Source organism: Mauremys mutica, chromosome 13 (genome assembly GCF_020497125.1).
Source record: "Mauremys mutica isolate MM-2020 ecotype Southern chromosome 13, ASM2049712v1, whole genome shotgun sequence".
In the NCBI taxonomy this organism is placed as follows: domain Eukaryota; kingdom Metazoa; phylum Chordata; order Testudines; family Geoemydidae; genus Mauremys; species Mauremys mutica.
Window position 1 is genome coordinate 52,743,426 of NC_059084.1, and position 24,091 is coordinate 52,767,516.

Here is a 24,091-nt window from a genome sequence, read left to right on the forward strand (position 1 = left end):
GAAAGTACATGAATGCAAAACATCGGAAGACTTTTTTAAAAAGACCATCATATTTCAAAGTCAATTTTTCCAAAAATTCTTGTGCAATCAGTATAACTTAGCTGTCAAACATTCTATTATTTTTCTAGCCTAAGGAACATGGCAGGTTTGTATAAAAGATAGGTTGCTTTTCCCGCCCCCCTCCCCCCCAAACAGGGCAAGAAAAGATTTGAGGGAATACAATCTAAACTTTAAAATAGAAAATCTCCTCCAGTCTTAACTCTGAAGTTGTTATTGTAACTCTACAATTGTTATTCAGTTACCAAAATTAGCTTGTTAAAAATTTAGTCCTAGCAACAAATGCAGACTAATTATATATACTGCTTTTGATGCTGACAATTAAAGTTGACTGAAATTTAGCTTTCTTTCTCAGGTCCGTCCTCGCTCCTTCTTGCAAACCTAGAGCAATGATATTGTTATTAATTATTATGTTCATTTATTTTATTACAGCAAAATTATTTGGTCTTTTCCACATGGCAAATCCCAATTACATTCATCATACAGGTGCTGAAGTTATATTGACATCTGTGGAACTTTCACAAGTTAACGAATTACAGAATGAGAGTTTCATAGGCCAGAAGGGACCATTGTGATCAGCTAGTCTGCCCTCCTATATAATACAGACAATAGAACTTCCCCCAAAATAATTCCTAGAGTAGATCTTTTAGAAAAGCATCCATTTTTTTGTATTTCAATTGTCAGCAAATTGAGGCAGGGACTGTGTCTCATGTGTCTGAGCAGCGCCCAGAATACTGGAGCCCTCATCTCAGCTGTCCCTATACTAGGCACTAATGCACTATGAATAAATATGAACATCCACACTAGAGACAGGAGATCTGATTAAATCAGGAGCCTTGATTACACAACCATTCTGAGAAATGTCCTGCCACTTCATAGAGACAAGGTGGGTAAGGCAATATCTTCTACTGAGCCAACTTCTGTTGGAGAAAGAGACCTGAAGAAGAGCTCTGTGTAGCTCGAAAGCTTGTCGCTTGAATGACCAGAAGTTGGTCCAGTACAAGATTTTACCTCACCTGCCTTGTCTCTAATATCCTGAAATCAACACGGCTACTACAACACGGCTACTACAACCACTATTTCATGACTAATGGTAGCAACTGTGTGAGTGCTATCACCCTAAGTTATTTATATGACATCCTTTAATGTAAAGCTGAGGACTTTCAGATACCTTCTGTGAGGTAGGGGAATGCTGTTATTCCCATTCTACAGATGAAGGCCCAAGACAGAGATACTAAAGGCTGAACATTCAAAAGAATGTAAGTGACTTGTTCAAGCTGACACAGAACATGGTAGAGCCGGGAAGGAAACCAAGCCCCTACCTATGAAACAATTCTTCTCCTTCTATGTCTTCTCTTCCTGCTAGTGTAGGCAGGACTTAGACATGACGATCTGCCTTTTTACTAGCATGTTAAAAAGACCTGCCCTAGGCGCTGTTAGCAGACAGTAGTGTGAAAAATGCCAGAGCCCAGTCTGCACTGCAAAGTATCACATACCTCAAAGACTAATCTTGCAATCATGCTCACATTGAAGATGATGCTCTTTGCAAGCACAATTTCCAAAGCCAGCAGAGCCGTGGATAGTGTCTTCACACTTTTCTCTTCATTCTTGTCTACAAAATATGAAACAAACAATGTTGCGGGTTCACCATGAAAATTCATATTAGCACAAAGCCAAATAGAATGATGAAGGATATTTGTGTCTGCGTGCACATGTATAGGTTTGTCAGAATAAAATTTTTATTTTCAATATTTTAGACAGATAAAAATCAATGGTTTTAAGTATTGTTTTCCATTTCTATTGATTTAAATTTTTCACAATTGTATGAAATTAGGGGTCAGACAATTATTTAATAGTAGATTTTGAGATTCAATAAGCTTAAACATTAAAATGCAGTTTGCCAATATCATATGTCAAACTATACAAAGTAAATACCCTTAAGTCAAATAAGTTCTCAAGCAACATTTTTCCTATTTTGTTTTATTTAATTTTGGAAATTTCCATTATTATCAATAGAAATATTTTTGTTGTTGGTTTCTGTATGTGAGGTGAAGCTGATATTTATGGACCTTTACAGGTAAAAAAAAAAATCTAATCCTGTCAAACCTATATATGCTAGAGAGAAGGAGGATTAAGGATGGTAGAGCTAGTCTTGCAGCTCTCTTCTGTGGTGCAAAATGATTATAGGAGAGAAGAATTTGATTAATTGTAATTGATGTTAATGGGAAATGGGCACAAGCAGAATGAGTTAAGAACATGTAGTAGCAATAGACCACAGTGGAGATTTTCCCCCCTGGCTCAGTCCTGTGCCATTGACCTCAACAGACACAGGACTGGACTCTCAGAGCTAGACTGCAGGACCCCTGCTCAACATTGCTGAGCACTTCCTCCCATTCACACCAGTGAGACCACTGGCGTGAGTAGCTGCTCACCAACACAAGTAAAGGTTGGACAACCTGGTCCTATGTTTGTTACATTTAAATTACCAGACACAGCAAGGGCCAGATTCTCAGCTGATGTGAGATGGGGGGGGAACTATTGACTTCAACAAGTTGCCTGTAAGCAATAGAATAATTCATCTGGGTACTAACCTTCGAGACTAGAGTTTGAAATGTTGCACGGCTCAGGAGCAGGAGATGTGAAATCTAAAAGACAGTAAACCACACTCAAAAGAAATGATTTATGCAGGTATATAATAATCCCACTGAACTATTTGCAATTCAAGAGGGTGGGAATTCCCACTGTGCAGAGTTCTAGCCTGGTCCATAGTGCTTTGAAGTCAAGGGGTGTCTTTCCCTCTGAGGAAGCATATTAGCCCTAGAGTTTTGGGTACAAAACATTTTCTTACATAAGAATTTTATGTAGGATTTCTTTCAATTTCCTTTGAAGCAGAATACTGTCGGGGTCAGCAACTTTTCAGCAGTGGTGTGCTAAGTCTTCATTTATTCACTCTAATTTAAGTTTGTGTGCCAGTAATACATGTTACCGTTTTTAGAAGGTCTCTTTATAAGTCTATAATATATAACTAAACTATTGTAAGTAAAGTAAAGAAGGTTTTTCAAATGTTTAAGAAGTTTCATTTCAAATTAAATTAAAATGCAGAGCTGCCCCCTCCCTCCACCGGACCAGTGGCCAGACCCCATGCAGTGTGAGTGCAACTGAAAATCAGCTCACATGCTGCCTGTGGCACGCGTGCCATAGGTTGCCTACCCCTGGTATAGAGCATACAGAGCATTGGAGTAGATGAATGCTCTGATCCATTCCAGCTTTCCCTATGAGATAAATAAAATTTGAATTCATATCAAAGATATTATCTTATTCAGCCTTAAACCCTGAAAACATACCTGGTGGATTCTCAGCTGTTTGGGTTTTCTTAATAAGTTTGCTGTTATGTTGAACAGAGCAAGACACTGGTTCATTTGAAGACAACTTGGCAACTTTGACGGCACTGTATTTCCCACTAGATGTGAGGATAGATGTTGCTTCATATATAGTTTGACTGTCAGAATTCATGAATATCTTCAATTCCTTAGGGTAGAAATCTTTCACCAGGCAAGCAGCAATGCTCTCATTTTCTGACTTCATAATGGAGACAGAGGGCTCAGAAGGGGTTTGATCTCCTGGAAAGTTAATGCTATGTTTGAAATTTAATTAAAAGATGATCATAATGATCCCTTCTAGACTTAAAAGCAATGAATATCTTTACCCTATGCTGGTATAGAGAGAGTACCTATTTGATAAGTACATGCTATAGACTTCTTTTAATGTAAACTTTGATAAACTAAACAGATTGAGCTTCTTAAGTCTCATTTGAAGACAGGATTTCAAGAAAGAAGAAGAACTTTGGAAAGGGTTTGGAGAGGGTCCCATATGAGGAAAGGTTAAAGAGGCTAGGACTCTTCAGCTTGGAAAAGAGGAGACTAAGGGGGGACATGATAGAGGTATATAAAATCATGAGTGATGTGGAGAAAGTGGATAAGGAAAAGTTATTTACTTATTCCCATAATACAAGAACTAGGGGTCACCAAATGAAATTAATAGGCAGCGCAGGTTTAACACAAATAAAAGGAAGTTCTTCTTCATGCAGCGCACAGTCAACTTGTGGAACTCCTTACCTGAGGAGGTTGTGAAGGCTAGGACTATAACAGCGTTTAAAAGAGAATTGGATACAGGGGCGGCTCTAGCTTTTTGGCCGCCCCAAGCAGTCATGCGCGGGAGGCGCCCCGGAGCTGCGGGAGCAGCGGACCTCCCGCGGACATGACTGCTGGTCCCGCATGGCTCGGCTGGACCTCCCGCGGCTGCGGACGGCTCGCGGGTCCGGCGGCTCCGCTTGAGCTGCCGCAGTCATGCCTGCGGGAGGTCCAGCCGAGCCGCGGGACGAGCGCCCCCTCCGCAGTCATGCCTGCGGCAGGTCCGCTCGTCCCGGGGCTCCGGTGGACCTCCCGCAGGCATGACTGCGGCAGGTCCGCCGGCCCAGCCTGCCGCCCCCCCCGGCAGCAGGGGACGCCCCCTAGATTTGGCCGCCCTAGGCACCAGCTTGTTTTGCTGGTGCCTAGAGCCGCCCCTGATTGGATAAATTCATGGTGGTTAAGTCCATAAATGGCTATTAGCCAGGATGGGTAAGGAATGGTGTCCCTAGCCTCTGTTTGTCAGAGGGTGGAGATGGATGGCAGGAGAGAGATCACTTGATCATTGCCTGCTAGGTTCACTCCCTCTGAAGCACTTGGCATTGGCCACTGTCAGAAGACAGATACTGGGCTAGATGGACCTTTGGTCTGACCCAGTACGGCCGTTCTTATGTTCTTAACTTAACAATGGGGTGGGGAAAAACAGCATGTGATCATTCCATTAGAAGTTGTAGCATAAAGGAGAAAGAGTTAATATGGCCCGTGCAAGCTTAATACTGGCATTTCCTAACTTTTGAGTGCTTGATTCTGCAATCATAAAAATCCTTTATTAACAGTAATCATATGAACTTAATTTGGATGTTAAAACTTTTCAATAAAACATTTTGAAACTATCACAGTGGAAAAATGAATAGTGCAGAGCAACACTCATGATTTTTAATATATTTTCCATGTAATTTCTCTCTGCTAGAAAGGATGTCAAATTATCACTGAAAGTCAGTCAGAAGCTGGTATTCTACACACAACTTTCCAGAAACACTTATTGTCTCTGGATCCAAAGAGTACATTGCTTAAAACCAACACTATAAGCACAGACAATAAGAATCCATGCACACTTCCAGCCTTATTTTTAATCTCACCTTCAATATGTCTTCAAAAATCTTTAAGAAGATTCTTTTTCTTAAATTTAAAGTTTTAAAATACCCTTTCCTGAGCATTAAGGTTCAGTCACTTACTTGGTATTAGAGAAACTTTGGTCCCTTTAAAGATAGCATCGTTGTTCACAGTGCTATATAGCTGTGCAAGAACCTCTCTAGAGAGAATTGAAAGAGCTGCTAGGGTTTATTTATTTTATTCTGAGTCTGGGTTAGATTATTCATCTCCAGTTTCTGGTGTAATCCTGTGCTCAAAAAGAAAACTTTTCCATGCAAAAGGTGATTTATATTTTAGCTGCAGAACAAGAAAACATCAAAGAGGCATGATTCTTGTTACCGTATTTATCGGCGTATAACACGCACTTTTTTCCCCTGAAAATAGGGGGCAAATGATGTGTGCGTGTTATACGCCGATATAACCTTGGGAGCTATGACAGTAACCTCCAATAGGGTCCCCGGGTCCCCGCCCGACCCTCACCGGCCTCCCTGGCCGCGTCCTCCCCCCCCCCCGCGTTCCCGGCCCCGCGTTCGCGGCCCTGCCCGCCCCCCCCCCCCCGGCCCCGGGTCCCCGCCCGACCCTCAGCGGCCTCCCGGGCCGCGTCCCCCCCCCCCCCCGCGGTCCCGGCCCCGCGTTCGCGGCCCTGCCGGCCCCCCCCACCCGGGCCCCGGGTCCCCGCCCGACCCTCAGCGGCCTCCCTGGCCGCGTCCCCACCCCCCCCCCCCGCGTTCCCGGCCGCGGCCCTGCCCGGCCCGTCCCCGGGTCCCGACTCCCCGCCCGACCCTCCCTGGCCGCGTCCCCGCGTTCCCGGGCCCGCGTTCGCGGCCCTGCCCGGCCCCGGGTCCCCGCCCGACCCTCATCGGCCTCCCTGCCCGCGCCCCCACCCCCCCCCCCCGGGCCCGGCCGCGACCCGGCCGGGCCACCCGCCCCCCCGGGTCCCCGCCCGACCCTCCCTGGCCGCATCCCCCCCCCCGCGGCCCTGCCTGCCCCCCCCCCGTCCCCGGGTCCCCCCCCGACCCTCCCTGGCCGCATCCCCCCCCCCCCACGGCCCTGCCGGGTCCCCGCCCGCCCCTCCCTGGCCGCGTCCCCCCCCCGCGTTCGCGGCCCTGCCCCCCCCCGTCCCGGTCCCCGCCCGACCCTCACCGGCTGCGGCACGGCCCCGCGTCCCCGACCCCCCCCAACCCCTCCCCGGCCGCCCGGCTCCGGCCGCACCCCCCCCCCCCGGCCCTGCCGTGCCCCCACCTACCGGGATGCTCGGCTCCAGCTCTGGCCGCAGCCCTCCCTGGCTCCACCCGGCCAGCCACCTGGCTCCGGCCGCTGGGCTCCCGCTGCATCCTCCGGCCGCGTGACTCCTGTCCTGGCCCGGCCACGTCCAGGCAGCGCGGTAAGGGGGCAGGGAGGGGGTGTTGGAGAGAGGGTAGGGGAGTTCAAAGTCCTTTATTTGAAATTTAAGTTTTTGTCCTGAAATTTCCCCCTTAAAATGAAGGTGCGTGTTATACGCCTGTGCGTGTTATACGCCGATAAATACGGTAATTTCAGCCTTTATAATTAACATATGGAAACCTTTGAATTGCAAAGATTTAAAACATGTTCAACTTTCTACACCCTGAGGCAGAACCTCAGTTGGTGTAAAGGGTCCGGGCACCTTTGAAACCAATATGAAAATTTACACCAGCTGAGGCTCTGTCCCTCAGAGTAGTTCTGTTAACATTTCAGTGGGTCTATTACAATGCATAAACTGAAACATATTCAATTTCTGTAGGATCAGGGCCTTACAGAAGAATTTTGATGCTTGACTCCCAAAATTTTCTGCTTTCATAAACAAATTCCGTGCCTCAAAGACAAGATCTGCCAGTGGGTTGAGAAGGATTAATTAGAGGTCCCAAAGAACAGCAACATGCCATGTGTGGGACCATGTAGTAAGGCAACACTGTTCTGAAAATAATAAAAATGGTTATGGATGTTTTACTTCTTTAATTTCACTAATGAGAATAAAACCCTGTTTAGAGTAATTAGGCATGTGCACTCTACTGCATATAAAGAAATGCGCAAAGGTAAAAGAAGTGGTTTAATAATAATATTTTAAATAACTCAATAAACTAAGTATAATAACTCCCTTTCCCTTCACAATAAACGAAAAGCAATGTGTAAGTGTGCAGACTCACCCCTGCGGAGCCTTCTGCCGGTCTGTTCTAGGAATTAGCTCTCCAGCCCTCCGGAGAGCCCCCTGCAGACTGGTGATCTGCTGCCTCTTGGCCCCCACGTCCCTCTCAGGACTCCGGTGCCCTTTTACCTGAGATGCTGACCCCAAGCTGTAACCCCTTTCTCTCAGGGTCTCCCCTCCCCAGGGAACCCCCCCCCCACTATCCCCACCTCACCTCAGTATACAGCTACTGCCAGTCATTGTCTAGCCCCCGTGCCCTGGGGCAGGCTGCAGTGTCAGGCACTCAGCACTGGCAAGGAGGGTTTGGACCTGCTGCCTTGGCCTACCCCTGGGCTGCCCTCTGCAACCCCCAGTGCCTATTGGCCTTCTGCTAGGCCGCAGCCTGGGGCTTTCCAGGCTGGAGCTCCCCAGCTCCTCTGCCTTTCCCCAGCCCTGCTTCACTCAGGTACCCTGTCTCTAGCTCCCTGCAGCCAGGCCCATCTCCCTCTACAGCCAGAGGAAGACTATTTTCTACCCCTGGCTTCTCTGCCTTTATAGGGCCAGCTGAGTCTGTTTGGGGTGTGGCCACAGCTGCAGCCACTTCCCCCAATCAGCCCAGCCTAAAAGTTGCTTTCTCCAGCCACAGCCCCCTCCCAGGGCTGTTTTTTACCCCTTCAGGGCAGGAGCAGGGCAACTACCCTGCTACAGAAGGGATTTAAATTAATCAATCATATTAAGATTCTGTTAAAGAAAAACTTTGTTAAACATTTTCCCAGTCCTTTCTTCTGTCTTTTCATGTAACTTCCTCTGAAAATGGCAAAAAAAAAAAAAACAGGGCTAGACACTTACCTGAGAAATAAAGTGTTTGTTATGTTTAAGGTTTTTGTACGGGGATCTATGATGTCTGTATCACTGTGTGTATATATTCCAGTCACCGTGCTAAACCTCTTTACATAAACTGCCTTTGTGGCTCAGAGGGGATTCAACACTTCTCAGAATTGTATTCCAGAGAAATGAGTTGTTTCTTGGAGCTGCCCATGTGGGTGAATGCTTCACTGGAACTGCAGCAAGCCCAGTTCTGAAATGTTTTGCAGTTCAACTTTTCATCTTCTTCTTCTATCAGAAGAGATCCCTTGGTTTCTGGCAGCATAGCAGTGTTTGCATTGCGAATGCACTTGTAGTCTGGTAGACAGATCTCCATTATATAAAGAGAATTCACCTTACGCATAGGATTCCACAAAGGGTAGTCAAGTCTGATATCATACACACACACCCTGAAAAGCAATGGCAGTCAATTTATGGGCTATAATTTAACCATAAAGAAATTTCCATGCAGAAGGTTTCCACTGACAGTAACGGTCTCTGAAACCTCACAGGGATCTTCTTTCTCCCTCCAATAATATTACACAAATCCTTAATTGCAGTCCCAGCAACATTACCCTGAACCTACCAGGTTAATGTTTCTAGAGGAAGTATGAAGTGGTAAAATTGAACCCAATCTCACTATAATTCTTTTACCGTATTTCTATAATATTTGTTAATACGACTCCATGCTGGTTGCAAATCTTTCCTCTGCCCACCCTCTGTTTGTTAACTTGTCTATTTCTCCATTGTGTGTTCCCTGGGGCACGGATCCTCCTCCTTCTCTCTTTGGAAAGTGCCTAGAATCTCAGTTCTCATACTTCCAGACCTAGCATATAGTCTATCTAAGGGTGTGTGAGTTACTTGGTGTAAGAAAATGTTATGGTTTTAAATGTAAGCAGAGTCAGGATGAGCTCTACCCTGACATCTGGTGGTAAATTATGAGGAGTGGGAAAAGGAATTTCAATCATTTGCATTGGATTGGGGAAAGGAATTTCAGGAATGTGCATTTGCATTGGCAAACCCACTCCACTTAGCATAGCCCACGGCAGCATGGGATGGTTATTTTCACAGCTGTGGGATCCCCAATTTCTTTGTTATTGGGGCAGGAGGAATAAAATGTTGTCACTCTGATTATGTGAATGAGGAACTATGAGACTGCTTTATGACAGAAATGACTCAACCTACATTAAATAGCACTTGCTAGACAAGGGACATGGGTTCCAAAACCCAGTGAGGGGAGAGAGGCTGGGGACTGGTGTGTGTACCTGATGGGATGGGCCCCTTTTGAGGGCCTGGAACACCAATTGCACAGCCTCCTCTATCCACTGTTAAAGGGCAGAGCTAATTTTGAATCCTTAGGAGTCCATCTAGAGGCTGCTGACCTGAATTCACATTGGGTCAATAGTGCACCAGCACTGGGGCTCCCCTACTAAGAGCTGAAATCACTAAAAGAGCTAAGCTTACTGAGCTGAGATCACTGAGTGCTGTGTTAACTAGTGGGGGAGCCTGAAGATCTATCGCTAAGCGGCTGGCAGAGCGGAGCAGTTTGCAGCATGTTGGAGCAGCCCATGGAACAGTGAGCAGAGTGGAGCAGTTTGTGGGGATGGCTGACATGGTTCGCGGGTCGGCTGGAGGAGCGGCACAGCTGGTGGAGTGGAGCCAGTCGTGGTGAAGGCTGCAGCAGAACTCCACGGAGAGGCGGAGCAGTCGGCCCTGGCCCACGTAAGGTGCCCCTTAACACCCTGTGTGCGCCCCCCCCCATTTCCACCCAGGCTGGGGGGGTAAAACTCTGCAGATAAACTTTTGAACTCTGGGGTGGCACTGACCAGAGACAGAGACTTTTGGGTTGTTGGACTTTGGAGTGATTGGACTTAAGACCCTAAGGGGGAAAGGACAGTGCCAAATGTACTTGGAGGTGGGTTTTTTTGCTTATGGTTTGTGTATAGTCCTGTTTGTGGTGTCTCTCCAAGGTGATGCCGCATTGTTTCCCTCCTTTATTAAAAGGATTTTGCTACACTCGGACTCTGTGCTTGCGAGTGGGGAAGTATTGCCTCCTAGAGGCGCCCGGGTGGGGGGGTATGTAATTGTCCCAGGTCACTGGGTGGGGGCTCAAGCCGGTTTTGCATTGTGTTATTGAAACGGAACCCCTGGGTACTGAACCCGGCCCTTGTTGCTGACAACTCAGAGGGGCAGAAGGGTTACATAAACAGTGCAATTGAATGGCTGGAACAGGGGCAAAGCTGGTTTGTGCAAAGAAAGCATGCAGTCAAGATGGGACTGAAAAACTTATGAACCAAAGTTCTGGTAAAGGTAGTCTAAAGGTAGGCAGCAGTGTGTGAGAAAAAGCTGTCCAATGCCTCGCCCCATCTGACCAAATGGACAACTCTAGATCAACACGCTGCAAAGATGATTCTCTATCTCAGAATATTTAATTTCTCTTACTTTTTTTTTTAATGTCAGTGGGAATTAGGCCACTAACTAAGAACATAAGAACATAAGAATGGCGCTACTCAGTCAGACCAAAGATCCATCTAGCCCAGGCTCCTGTCTTCTAAGACAGTGGACAGTGCCAGGTGCCCCAGAGGGAATGAACAGAACAGGGAATCATCAAGTGATCCATCTCCTGTCGCTCATTCCCAGCGTCTGGCAAAGAGAGTCTAGGGACACCATCCCTTCCTATCCTAGCTAATAGCCATCGATAGACCTATCCTCCATTAATTTATCTTTTTTGAACCCTGTTAAATTCTTGGCCTTGCCAGCATCCTCTGGCAAGGAGTTCTACAGGTTGACTGTGCGTTGTGTGAAGAAATTCTTCCTTTTGTTTGTTTTAAACCTGCTGCCTATTAATTTCATTTGATGACCTCTAGTTCTTGTGTTATGAGATGTAGTAACCAACACTTCCTTATCTACTTTCTCTACACCAGTCATGATTTTATAGACCTGAATCATATCCCACCAGGGCCGCCCCAAGCAAAACAAATTTTGGCCGCCCCCTATTTTTTTTTTGGCTTTTACACGTTTGCACGGTTTATTGGGGGCAATTTGTCTTATTAAAGGAGAATCTCTTTTGCATTTGCTCTTCTTTCAGTGCAGAACTTCACTTCCCACCCAGACTGGAAGCGAGATCAGAGAGTTTCACTCCTTAAAGTCTAAAAACCACCAGTGTTTCTTCCCCCGCTTCTCCCTCCTTTCGGTAAAAGGCTCCTGGTGTATTTCCCTTTCACCTTCATTGAAAGGAATGTCCCCTGTCCCCCTGGTCCCCGCTTTCCCATCACCACCCTCCTTCCAGTGACCTGCTCCTGTAGCGAATGCCTCACATGTCTAGGGTTGGGAAATATCCTACAGATCAAAAGGGAATTGTGGTGTGTGTGTGGGATTAGCACAACGGGGTCTGGGGGCACCACTCAGTCTGTCCCAGAGCCATGAAAAAACCTCACCCGGACAGTTCAGCTCCCAAATCTCTCTCCTCTTCCCCAGCACTAGTGGGGTTTGCATCCAAGCAGCTGTGAATTACACTCACTGCTGGGGATGTTTTTCTGTTTGTTATTTTACCGCAGCCAGATAATAATCCACACGAGTTTCTGGAGGCTCCTTTGCTAGCAGGGCTGTGCTTTAAGGCGCTTGGGTTTGGGAACCTCCTTCCCCCCTTTGCAGCTCTGATCACTCTGAAGAAAGACCAGAGGAAAGCAGCGGCCGGTCCTCAGCCGGTGTGAATTGACGTTGACTTCAGCTCTGACCATTCCCACCATCTGAGGAGCTGCCCCCAAAGGTGTTTCTCAGCTACACCAGCACGTGTGACACGGGTCCGGGACTCTCTCCGCCACCCGAGGCCCCGATCCTGCTCTCATGGGAGAGAAGTCAGCACAGATCCCTGTCAATCCCTGCAGGATACTGTCGGATTGGGTTCCTGAGCACACCTGGCTGGCCGGGGGGGTCCCAACAGGTGTAAACAGCAGCCTGCCCCAGGCCGAGACTGAGTTTTCTCTCCTTTGACCTCCAATCAGCTCTTCCACATGGTGACATCCCCCCTGGGTGAGCTGCGGTTGCTTCGCACACCGCTTCCATAGTGGTGAACAGGGCGATTGTTTGCAGGACCAAGTGACCCGCTCTTAAAACCCCCATAGACCACATCCAAGCACACAACCTGCGTTCCCTAGTGTGATGAAGTGGGGGGTTTTCTTGGTTTTTCTGTGTTTTCCAGTGGGTTGCATGCAGAGGGAGTGGGACTCAGTTTCCCTGGGTGTTACTGGTTTAACGAGGTGAGGGGAGAGGGAGTTTGTTGGTACAGAGGACCGGAAACTTGGGACCCCAGCCGATGGCCTGGAGGATGGAGACCCCAGTGATTGGTGATCTGGTGAACCAGAAACCCAGCTCAGGAGTCACAGCCAGTTCTGGCCAGTGGAAGGACAATGGGCTGCGAAGAGAGGACCCTGCTGACCTGACCAGCTGGTTCTAGCCAGAGGGGGTCAGAGGAGGGCTGAGAGGAGAGGAGACCCAGGCCTTCCTGTTTACGACTCTGTTTACCTGAAGAGAAGACAATGGACAGAGGGGGCTTGGGGCCGGGGATATCAGAGGCCCAGCTGGGAAGCAGGGGGGCTCGGGGCTGGAGAGGGGAGCAGGCAGAGCCCACCTGGATGCAGGGGGACTGGGATGTGCTGGGCTGAGGGAGGCCAGGCCTGAGGCCCTGAGAGTTTCCTGTGCTGTGTTCAACTCTCAATAAACCCTCCTGTTTATGCTGGCTGAGAGTCACTCTGGTCTAGAGACCCCAGGGGTCCAGAGCGTGTGGACTCCCTGAGGGGGCCCACGGCAGAGACAGATGTGCTAAGGCTCAGAGAGGTGCGGCTCCAGGAGGTGGAGGGGCGACCCCGAGAGAGAGTGGACCCCCAAGAAGGGCTGTCTCATTGGAAGGGGCACCCCCCCCCATGGACCACATGGGGCCATGAGTGGGCACGATCTGTGAGTCCGTGACAATGTGGCAGCCAAGGATGGCTCCAGACCCCAGCATGCCAAGCACGTGCTTGGGCGGCATGCCATGGGGGGCGCTCTGCCTGTCGCCGGGAGGGTGGCAGGTGGCTCCGGTGGACCTCCCGCAGGCATGCCTGCGGATGCTCCACCGGAGCCGCGGGACCAGCGGACCCTCCGCAGGCATGTCTGCAGGAGGTCCACCAGAGCCGTGGGAGCGGCGACCGCCAGAGCGCCCCCCACAGTGTGCCGCTGTGCTTGGGGCGGCGAAATTGCTAGAGCCGCCCCTGGTGGCAGCAGAGGATGGTTTGCAGATGCAGCGTGTAGACGTGTGGCTGCGGGTGCAGGCGCTTTGCAGTGAGTGGCTGCCAGCGATAGAACGAGGGTATTGAATGGAACCAGCCTGGAAATGGCCTAGAACCGGCTCCGTAAGAGCAACCTGGCACGTCTGTGCAGCGAGAGGGGGCTGAGCGTGGGAGGCTCCCTAAGGAGCGGCTGATTGCTCAGCTTGTAGAGAATGACCAGTCTGAGGAACAGGCTCCAGACCCCAGTGGGGCTCCCGGGGTGCCCGGTGAGCCGGGGAGTAGCCGTGGGGGCATCTGTGTAGCGACCGGGAGGGTGTCAGACCCGACTCCCCAGTCAGCACAGGGAGACCCCAGTCAGGTTCCTCCCTCGAGGAGCTGCAGAAACTAGAGCTGGAGCTGAAAGCAAAGGAGCTGGCGCTGGAGGAGTGGAGGCTGGTGGGCAGAGAGAGAGAACGAGAGGACCGTGCAGAACAGAGGAAGCACGAGCTGGCAATGGAGGAACGGCGGCCAAGAGGGCCTGCCGGGGGGTAAGTGGGGAAGGGCCCCGAGACGCCAGTGGTGTGGGGACTCTGGACACCAAACTGCTGCCCCAGTTCAAGGAGGGGGGAGCTATTGATGCCTATCTCACCGCCTGTGAGATCTGAACCAGACTGACCCCGCAGACAGGCTGCGCTGTCTGACCCCCGGCTGGGTCCCAAGGCCAGAGAGGCGTTCAGCCAAATGGATGGTGTTGAGACGGGGGACTACGACCTGTTCACACAGGCTTTGCTGCTGGAGTTTGAACTGACCCCCGAGGCGAACAGGAAACGATTCCGGGGTGTGCGCAGGACCTCAGGGGTCACTTACAAGGAGGTTGCCAGCCTGCTGGGGGAATATCTCCACAAGTGGGGGAAGGGCGCAGGGGTCACCACCGCAGAGGACGTGTATAACCGGGTGGGGTTGGAGCAGCTGTCTGACATCTGCCCTCCAGACCTTAAGCTGTGGCTAGTGGACCGGAAGCCCACGGAGCTGCGCAGTGCAGGGTCACTGGCGGATGAGTTTGTGGACAGCAGATCGGGGGCAGGAGGGAGACCCGCATTGGGGGCTCAGAAGGGGAGTCAGCCAGAGACCTCTCAAAGGTGGGACTCCAGGAAGCCCAGCTCAGGGGTGGCCGGAAACATCGGGGCAGCCGACCCCCAGCATGGGACTTGAGGGACCTGACACGTAATTACTGTGGCCAAAAGGGGCACAAGGTGGCCCAGTGCCTGAAGATGAAGGAGATGGTGGCCAAGCAGAGCCCGCGGGGTGTGAACTGGGTGGAAGGCCACCGAGAGGGGGCACTGCCGGGCCAGGGGGCCGCAGTCGAGAGGGCTGTGCCAGGGGGAGAGGACCGCCAGGCCAGTCCAGCAGGGGAAGGCGGGGCCCCAGATCCAGAGCGGCCGTACTCCATCTGCCGGGTGCGCGTGGGACAGGCCCCAGGGGACAATCGCCACATCATCCCCAGTGAGGTGGGGTGAAGGAGCGTCCAGGGGTTCTGGAACACGGGCGCGGAGGTGACACTGGCGCGGTCCAAGGGGGTGGACCCAGACCAGCTAGTGCCCGATGCCTACATGACCCTGAGGGGAGTGTTCGGCCCCCCCGTCAAGGTGCCTGTAGCGAGGATACACCTGAAATGGGGGGCTAAGCAGGGACCCAAAGAGGTCGGGGTGCACGATCACCTGCCTACCGAGGTGCTAATGGGGAATGACTTGGAGAACTGGCCGGATGGCACTCAGAGCCCCTGGTCCTTACCCGGAGCCAGAGCCAGCGAGGGTCGCGGGACCTCCGTGGGAGAAGGGATTCCTGTACCGGGAATGGGCTGGTTCAGAGCAAACTGAACCTTGGACAGGTGGGAAGCAGTTGGTGGTTCCCCAGAGGTACCACCGCAGACTGTTGTATTTGGCTCACGAAATTCCCCTGTCAGGGCATCAGGGAATCCGGCGCACCAGGCAAAGGCTGCTGCAGCACTTTTACTGGCCTGGGGTTTGTGACACTGTCCGACAGTATTGCAGGTCCTGTGACTCCTGCCAGAGGGTGGGGAACACCCAGGACAAGGGGAAAGCACCACTGAGACCTTTGCCCATCATAGAGGAGCCTTTCCAGAAGGTGGCCGTGGACATAGTGGGGCCCCTCAGCAGGGTGACCCGGGCAGGGAAGAAACACATCCTGGTGGTGGTAGATTTCGCCACTTGCTACCCCGAGGCGGTGGCCTTGTCGTCTGTCGAGGCAGACACCATGGCAGACGTACTGGTGACCATCTTCAGCAGAGTGGGGTTCCCCAAGGACGTCCTTACAGACCAAGGGTCTAACTTCATGTCAACCCTGCTCCAGTGCTTGTGGGAGAAGTGTGGGGTCTGACACACCTGGGCCTCAGCCTACCACCCTCAGTCCAACGGGCTGGTGGAGAGATTCAATGGGACCCTAAAGAGGGTGCTGAAAACCTTTATGGACCAGCATCCACAGGACTGGGACAAGTATTTACCCCACCTGCTGTTTGCATATAGGGAAGTGCCCCAGGAATCCACAGGGTTCTCCCCTTTCGAGTTGCTGTACAGGAGGAAGGTGAGGGGACCCCTGGACTTGATGAGGGCCGAGTGGGAGGGGAAGGCCTCTCCCGATGGGGAATCAGTGGTGGAGCATGTACTGGCTTTCCGGGAAAAGCTCGTGGAGCTCATGGGCTTGGCCAGGGGAGACCTAGCCAGGGCCCAGAGGAAGCAGAAGGTCTGGTACAACCGCTCAGCACGGGCCCGCTCCTATGCTACCGGGGACCAGGTGATGCTCCTCATCCCCATGAGGAAGAACAAGCTGCCTGGCACGGCCCCTTCAAGGTCATCAGACAGGTAAACGAGGTGAACTGTGTGGTGGAACTGTCCAACCTGGCACACAGCCACCGGGTGTATCATGTCAACATGATGAAGCCGTACTGGGACAGGGAGACGTTGGTGCTGTCCGTGTGTGGGCAGTGGGAGGAGAAGGGAGAGGATCCCCTGGTGGGACTCCTCCCTGAGGCAGGGGCTAACCCCTCGCTGAAATCAATCCCCCTCTCTGACCAGCTAACCCCTGCCCAGCAGGCAGAGATCAGAGAGGTGCTGCATTCATACCGGCAGCTGTTCTCCAACCAGCCTGGGCTCACTAACCTGGCTGTTCACCAGGTGGAGATGGGAACCAACCCTCCCATCAGATGTTCCCCATTCAGGGTCACTGAGAAAACAGCCCAGGACCTGGAGAGAGAGGTCAGGGGCATGCTGGCTTTAGGGGTGATCCAGCCGTCTGCCAGCCCCTGGGCCTCACCGGTGGTGCTGGTCCCCAAGAAGGACGGGTCGATCCGGTTCTGTGTGGACTATCGGAAGCTCAATGCCATCACCGTGTCCGATGCCTACCCCATGCCTAGGACCGATGAGATCCTAGACAAGTTGGGGGGCGCCCGGTACCTCACTACCATGGATCTTACCAAAGGCTACTGGCAGGTGCCTTTGGACCCGGAGGCCAGGGTGAAGTCGGCCTTCACCACCCCAATAGGGCTCTTTAAGTGCCTGGTCCTGCCTTTCGGTCTCAAGGGGGCACCTGGCACCTTCCAGCGCCTGGTGGATCAGTTGCTAAGGGGGATGGAGGACTTTACTCTGGTATATATTGACGATATCTGTGTCTTTAGCCAGACCTGGGAGGAACATGTGTCCCAGGTGAAGAGGGTGCTGGGTCACCTCCAGGGTACAGGACTGACTATAAAAGCTGAAAAGTGCAAGGTGGGGATGGCGGAGGTTTCATACCTGGGCCACAAGGTGGGGTGTGGCCACCTGAAGCCGGAGCCGGCCAAGGTGGAGGCGATCCAGGACTGGCTGCTCCCCAGACTAAGAAGCAGGTCCAGGCTTTCATTGGGATGGCCGGGTACTATCGGAGGTTTGTGCCCCACTTTAGCTCCCTGGCGGCTCCCCTCACAGAGCTGTGTAGGAAGGGGAAGCCGGACAAGGTGGGTTGGGCCGAGCAGGGCCAGAGGGCTCTCTGTGCGCTGAAGGGGGCACTTATCCAGGGCCTGGTGCTGGTAAACCCAGATTTTAACAAACCTTCCTGGTGTTCACCGACGCCTCGGACACAGGGCTGGGGGCAGTGCTAATGCAAACTAACACTAAGGGGTAGAGACACCCCACTGTGTACCTGAGCAAGAAGCTGCTGCCCCGGGAGCAGCACTATGAGGCCATAGAGAAGGGAGGCCTGGCCATGGTGTAGGCCCTCAACAAACTGCAGCCATATCTATTTGGACGCCGCTTCACCATGTACATGGACCATTCGCCCCTGACGTGGCTACATCAAATGAAAGGGGCTAATGCCAAGCTGCTGAGATGGAGCCTGCTCCTCTAGGGGGATGACATGGAGGTGGTTCATGTGAGGGGGAGGCCAATGTTATGCTGATGCTTCATCACGGGGCGGGGCCCTGAACTTCCCCAGGTCACTGGCTAAGTGACCCTGCTCCGTTCAACCACGAAGCGGGGAGAGATGTGATGAAGTGGAGGATTTTCTTGGTTTTTCTGTGTTTCCCAGTGGTTGCATGCAGAGGTAGTGGGACTCAGTTTCCCTGGGTGTTATGAGTTTAACGAGGTGAGGGGAGAGGGAGTTTGTTGGTACAGAGGACCGGAGAGGGAACTTGGGACCCTGGCTGATGGTCTGGAGTATGGAGACCCCCAGCGACTGGTGACCTGGTGACCCAGAAACCCAGCTCAGGAGTCACAGCCGGTTCTGGCCAGTGGAAGGACAATGGGCTGCGAAGAGAGGACCCCGGTAACCTGACCAGCCAGTGCCAGCCGGACAGGCCAGAGGAGGCTGAGAGGAGAGGAGACCCAGGCCTTTCTGTTTACAACCCTGTTTACCTGGAGAGAAGACAATGGACAGAGGGGGCCTGGGGCCGGGGATATCAGAGGCCCAGCAGGGAAGCAGGGGGGCTCGGGGCTGGAGGGGGGGAGCAGGCAGAGCCCACCTGGCTGCAGGGGGACTGGGATGTGCTGGGCTGAGGGAGGCCAGGCCTGAGGCCCTGAGAGTTTCCTGTGCTGGGTTCAACTCTCAATAAACCCTCCTGTTTATGCTGGCTGAGAGTCACTCCGGTCTAAAGAACAGGGTTGCATCAACCCCTTTGGGTGGTGCAGGCCCCGGGGGTCCAGACAGACATGCTGAGGCTCAGAGAGGTGCGGCTCCAGGAGGTGGAGGGGCCTGACCCCGAGAGAGAGTGGACCCCCGAGAAGGGCTGTCGCACTGAAAGGGGCACCCCCCATGGACCGCACAGGGCCAAGAGTGGGCACGGTCTGTGAGTTCATGACACCTAGACTCTGCCCTGCTGGATGGACAGGGGAGGACAAAACCCTGCATTTCCTCTCTATCCCCGGATCCAGCACCGCAATGAAGACGTGCCTGTGAAGTGCAACAGCCCAGGGGACGCTGATGTGCTGAGCGGAACCACAGGCCCTTTCCTGAGCTTGGATCCCCTCCGTGAGCAGGAAGGTGCCAGCTCTGGGGGAACATTGTCAGCAAGGACCCTGCCCTGGCACTGAACTGATCCGGATCCGGATCCCCGCCAATCCGCTGTCGATTCCCACCCCAGGAGTTTATAAGAATGTCTGGACAGGATCTATACACCCATTGTGTCCCCCCACTGTCAGCTACACCCCGACACGGGGGAGCTGTCCCAGGGCTCCTGTTGTGCGGGGTCTCAGCGCCTGAGCTCGGGGAAGGAGCAAGGCTGGAAGTGGGATGGTGGAGTCCTCCCTCTCCAACCCTTCCTGGGGTGAAATTCCCATTGACTGCGGGGGGGAGGCTCCAGCCCTGCGCCTTTCCATGCAGCCCTGCAAAGCACGTGCCCCTGCAGATCTTGTATCCATGTGGATGTGCCCGCACAGGAGAGGGAGAAAAGCCAATTGTCAGGCAACCCAGCAACCTGCCCTCTCTCTGGCCGCTGCTTGGCAGAGGGGCTGTGTTCAGGGGGGAGCACGTGTGGGTCCCTGGGTGCAAGCCAGCGCCACGGGCAGCAGCGCGGGAAAGCGCTTGGTTCTCAGACAAGCAAAGAACATGCCGGGGACTTAGCCTGGCCCTGACTCGCCTCGTTGTTCCCAGAGTAGCGCAGAATGAGCCCGGGATGGCGTCTGGTGTCGCCTTTGTTAGGAGTGTGTTTGAGTCTGACAGTTATGTTCATATGAGTCGTTGCTTCTCCCAAAGCCTCCTGGGTGGAAGCAGCGGGGTGCTGCAGAAATACGGAGACACGGAGAGAGGAGATCGCCTCTCCTGGAAAAGTGTCCGTACGCCCTGTCCCTCTGACCAGTCCTTGTTTCTTTAGAGTCAGGTCTTCTTTTGACACTGCTCTGTCAGACCAGGCGCCTTTGGCTGGGGCAGCCTGCTGAAGCCGTACAGAGCGACTGGGGGAACTGGGCTCCAGCGGTGATGGTGGGGCGGAAATGGGGCTGGCTGCATCAGCCTGACCCCCTGTATACGCTGCCTATTTGTACAGACAGTCCCCCTAGGTTTCCCTAGGAGCGCCCGGTCTGGAATCTCTCTCTCCATCCAGACACACGAGTGTGAAATAGCCTGAACTCTGTGTCAGCCTCGCCAAGGGCCAGTCCACGTTCGCTTAGAGGACAGGGTCGATGCACGTGGGATCCAGCTGTCAGGCTGAACTTCACTCTGGAGAGCCATAAACCAGCTGTTTGATCTCTCCCCTCAGGTGCCTCACTGCATTCTTATAAACCATTGTGATTACAAGACATCCCAGTGAAGGGACCCTGCATTGGCTAACACATCTGTGTTAGCCCCTCTGTGCTCTCCTCTTTCCAGATGTGCTGGCCCCTCGCACACCCCTGAAATTCAGGACTGAGGGCTTCTGAGCTTAATGCAAACTGGTTAGCTTGGAAACGGTACCGATTTCCGTTTAAACCCTACATGGATTGGCGCCCAGAGAGGCAAATCTGATTGGAAACAGTGAGGTCTGCGCTCGGAGAGGTTCTTGATTTCAGCTCCATTGGGATTTTGAGAGTGGCCCTGCAAACCCTTCCTAGCCTGAGTAATCCTTACTCCACTAATTGTTCCACCGGAGCCAGTGGGGTCAGTCCCATTAGTAGGGATGGCAAGATCTTAAAGAGAACTAGACCCTGCAGACATTTGTCTGGTCCAGCCCCGGGCTCTGTTCCCAGCACCTGAGCTCCTTCTAGGTTTCCATGTGCCCAGCTTCTCTTTTCTAGCGGGCAATTGTACAGTAAACCCCATGAATTTCAAGAAAGCACACGGGCCGGAGCTCTTTTCCTTGCAACACCCGAAAGCCTCAACTCCTGGAAGAGGATGGCCGGAATACCGCCCCTAGAAATGTGCCGCCCGAAGCATGTGCTTGCTTTGCTGATGCCTAGAACTGGTCCTGTATCTCACCTTAGCCATCTCTTTTCCAAGCTGAAAAGTCCCAGTCTTATTAATCTCTGCTCACATGGAAGTTCCATACCCCTAATCATTTTTGTTTCCCTTTTCTGAAACTTTTCCAATTCCAGTATATCTTTTTTTGAGATGGAGCAACCACATCTGCACACAGCATTCAAGATGTGGGCATACCATAGATTTATATAGAGACAATATGGTATTTTCTGTCCTATTATCTATCCCTTTCTTAATTATTCCCAACATTCTGTTCATTTTTTTGAGTGGATGTTTTCAGAGGACTATCCACAATGACTCCAAAATCTCTTTCTTCAGTAGTAACAGCTAATTTAGGTCCCATCATTTTATATGTATAGTTGGGATTACGCTTTCCAATGTGCATTACTTTGCATTTATCAACATTAAATTTCATCTGCCATTTTCTTGCCCAGTCACCTATTGAAAGGCTAGGTGGTCTGGGGCCAGAATTGGAATATGCGTCCCATCTATCACCCCTACACATTTAGGGAAACCTATCTGTGCAAAGCCATCCACAATGTCACACACGTTGCCTAGAGTCATGTTTTTTCTGATCAGGATGCGATTAATGGCCCTGCACACTTCCATCAACATGAGTCCAACAGTCGACTTGCCCACTTCAAACTGGTTAGCAACTGATCAGTAGCTGTCTGGAGTAGCCAGCTTCCAGATTGCAATAGCCGCCCACTGGCTTCTCCACCGGCAAGGCAGCCTTCGATCTCGTGTCCTAGCACCGCAGGCTGGGGGCGAGCTCAGCACACAGTCCTATGAAAGTGCCTTTCCTCATCTGAAAGTTCTGCAGCCACCGCTCATCATCCCAGACTTGCATGACGATGTGATTCCACCACTCAGTGCTTGTTTCCCGAGCCAAAAGCTCCACTGTGGTCAGCGCCTCTGTGAATGCCACAAGCAATCTCGTGTTGTATGCGTTTCAAAATCATCGTCGGACTCTTTAGACTATTGGCTACTGTGCTTATCTTGTCTTGCTGCTAGACCTATCCAGGGGCTCAGGACCTCCCACCCCATCACTTCCCTGTGTGCATGAAGTTTCCATATAATCCATTATAATCAATTGATTGACAGTGTCTCTGAGCAAAATAAGCAAAGTGACACTCCGCCAGCACTGTGCGTAATAATTCCATGTGCTTGATTCTAACCGATGTCCAGTTTGTTTCTTCAGTCTGATGCTGCTCTGTGTCCATGTTACAGAAGGGTAGGTTGATTAAGTGCAGCTTATACTTGGAGTGGACGGGAGTGAGGTTTGGGATGGTCCTTAGTTCCTGTGGAAGATCATTCCCCAGTCCCAGACCAGCCACCACAAAATCTCTGGTTTCTGCAAGGACCAGTGTAACCCTTATGACAGAATATCCCACTCCAGTCCCTTGCTGGGAGACAATTGATACCAATTCATCCAATAGTCACTGAATTTGAATCCGGAGGTTTTACAGGAGAGGTGGAGAGAGTCTGCAGGTTTTCTAATGTCTCCCACAGATGCTATGAATTTAGCAGTCCAGCCACCTGAGGGGGAAAGAGATTGTAAGACTCATAATTTTGGAGTCCTGTGGCACCTTAAAAACTAGCAAATTTTTTGGGGCATAAGCTTTCGTGGGCTGGCACCCACTTGGTCAGATGCAAGCTTCAGCCCATGAAAGCTTATGCCTGTAGCAAGGTCTCAGTTGGTCCGCTGAGCCGCTGGGGGTGGGGGGTGAGGGTGGGAGGGCATGCTACTGCCTCGCCAAAAGGCCTTGGTCACACCTCTCCATCAACAGGGTATTAGTGTAGGGAGATGTGCCATTATAATTGGTGCGACACAGGAGTACTGGCCAGAGTCCGTGACACGTCCTCAAGCCGGGGCGTGCGGACAAGAGTCAGTGGCGTGCCCCTCAGGCAGAGGAGCGCCGGCAAGAGTCCTTAGCTCTTTATCGGGGTTCTGCCACCCGAGGCGGGTTGGCTGAGGTAGGGGAACGCAGGCCCACCTAACTCCACTGCATTCCACCCCAGGGCCCTGTCAGCGGGGATCCGTCCGCAACACGCTGACCAAATACTGACTCACCACACAGTCCAGTTCTGCCCCTGGCCTACTTCCTACTCGATCTCTCGAGTGGGTCCCTCTGGTTCCTCCAACCTATCAGGATATTCAGCTGCCGGTAGCCCCAGTAGCTCCAACTCACCCTCGGTGTCGGGCTAACTTGGGCTCAGGTCGCTGCCCGGCTCCTCCAGTCCCTCCGGGTACTCGGCGGTGGGCAGCCTTGGTAGCCTGAGTCCTTCCTCAAGGTCAGGTTTCTCCTGGTCCAGGGCCTCCCCTGGTTCAGCAGCAGGGTCTACAAGGAACAGCCTGTGTCTGTCTCCCTCCCTGGCGCTCCCTTGACTGGGCTAAGGGCCCCACCCTTTATACTCCCTGTTCCACCCCTCCCCTTCCGGGGGGTGGAGTAAGCTTGGTCTGGCCCCACCCTCTCAGAATTTCACTCAGGTTCGGCCGATTGTGGCTCCTACTGGCGGCAGTTCGCTGCTCCAGGCCAATAGGGGCTGTGGGAAGCAGCAGCCAGCACATCCCTCATCCTGCGCCACTTCCTGCAGCTCCCATTGGCCTGGGGCTGTGAACCACGGCCAGTGGAAGCTGTGATCGGCCGAACCTGTGGACCCGGCAGGTAAACAAACCCGCCCGGCCCGGCAGGGTGCTTACCCTGGCGAGCCGCGTGCTAAAGGTTGCCGATCCCTGGTATAAGAGCTCCCTTTTCCTTCACAATAAATGAAAAACAAAGGATTTAAAAGAGTAAATCATAATTAAGACTTATTTTTTTTAGAAAAACATTGACAAATATTTTTTCGGCCCTGTCTTCTGTCTTTTCATCCTTTGAAAATGGCAAAAGATTTGGAAGGGCTAGATATTTGCCTGAGGAAAAAAGTGTTTGTTATGTTTAAGGTTTCTGTGCAGGGCTCTATGGTGTCTGTATCACTGTGTGTGTATATTCCAGTCACCGTGCTAAACCTCTTTACATAAACTGTCTTTGTGGCTCAGAAGGGATTCAACACTTTTCAGAATTGTA

General features: G+C 52.0%; 1 gene segment (V, D, J or C); it reads right to left on the reverse strand.

Annotated features, from left to right (window-relative positions):
• Window positions 1-398: 398 nt before the first annotated feature.
• LOC123347716 overlaps window positions 399-24,091 on the reverse strand; it is a 46,719-nt gene continuing 23,026 nt past the window's right edge. Inside the window, 4 exon segments of the C gene segment in view lie at window positions 399-438; window positions 1,554-1,669; window positions 2,649-2,702; window positions 3,402-3,677. Of these exon segments, the coding sequence occupies window positions 409-438; window positions 1,554-1,669; window positions 2,649-2,702; window positions 3,402-3,677 (476 nt within the window).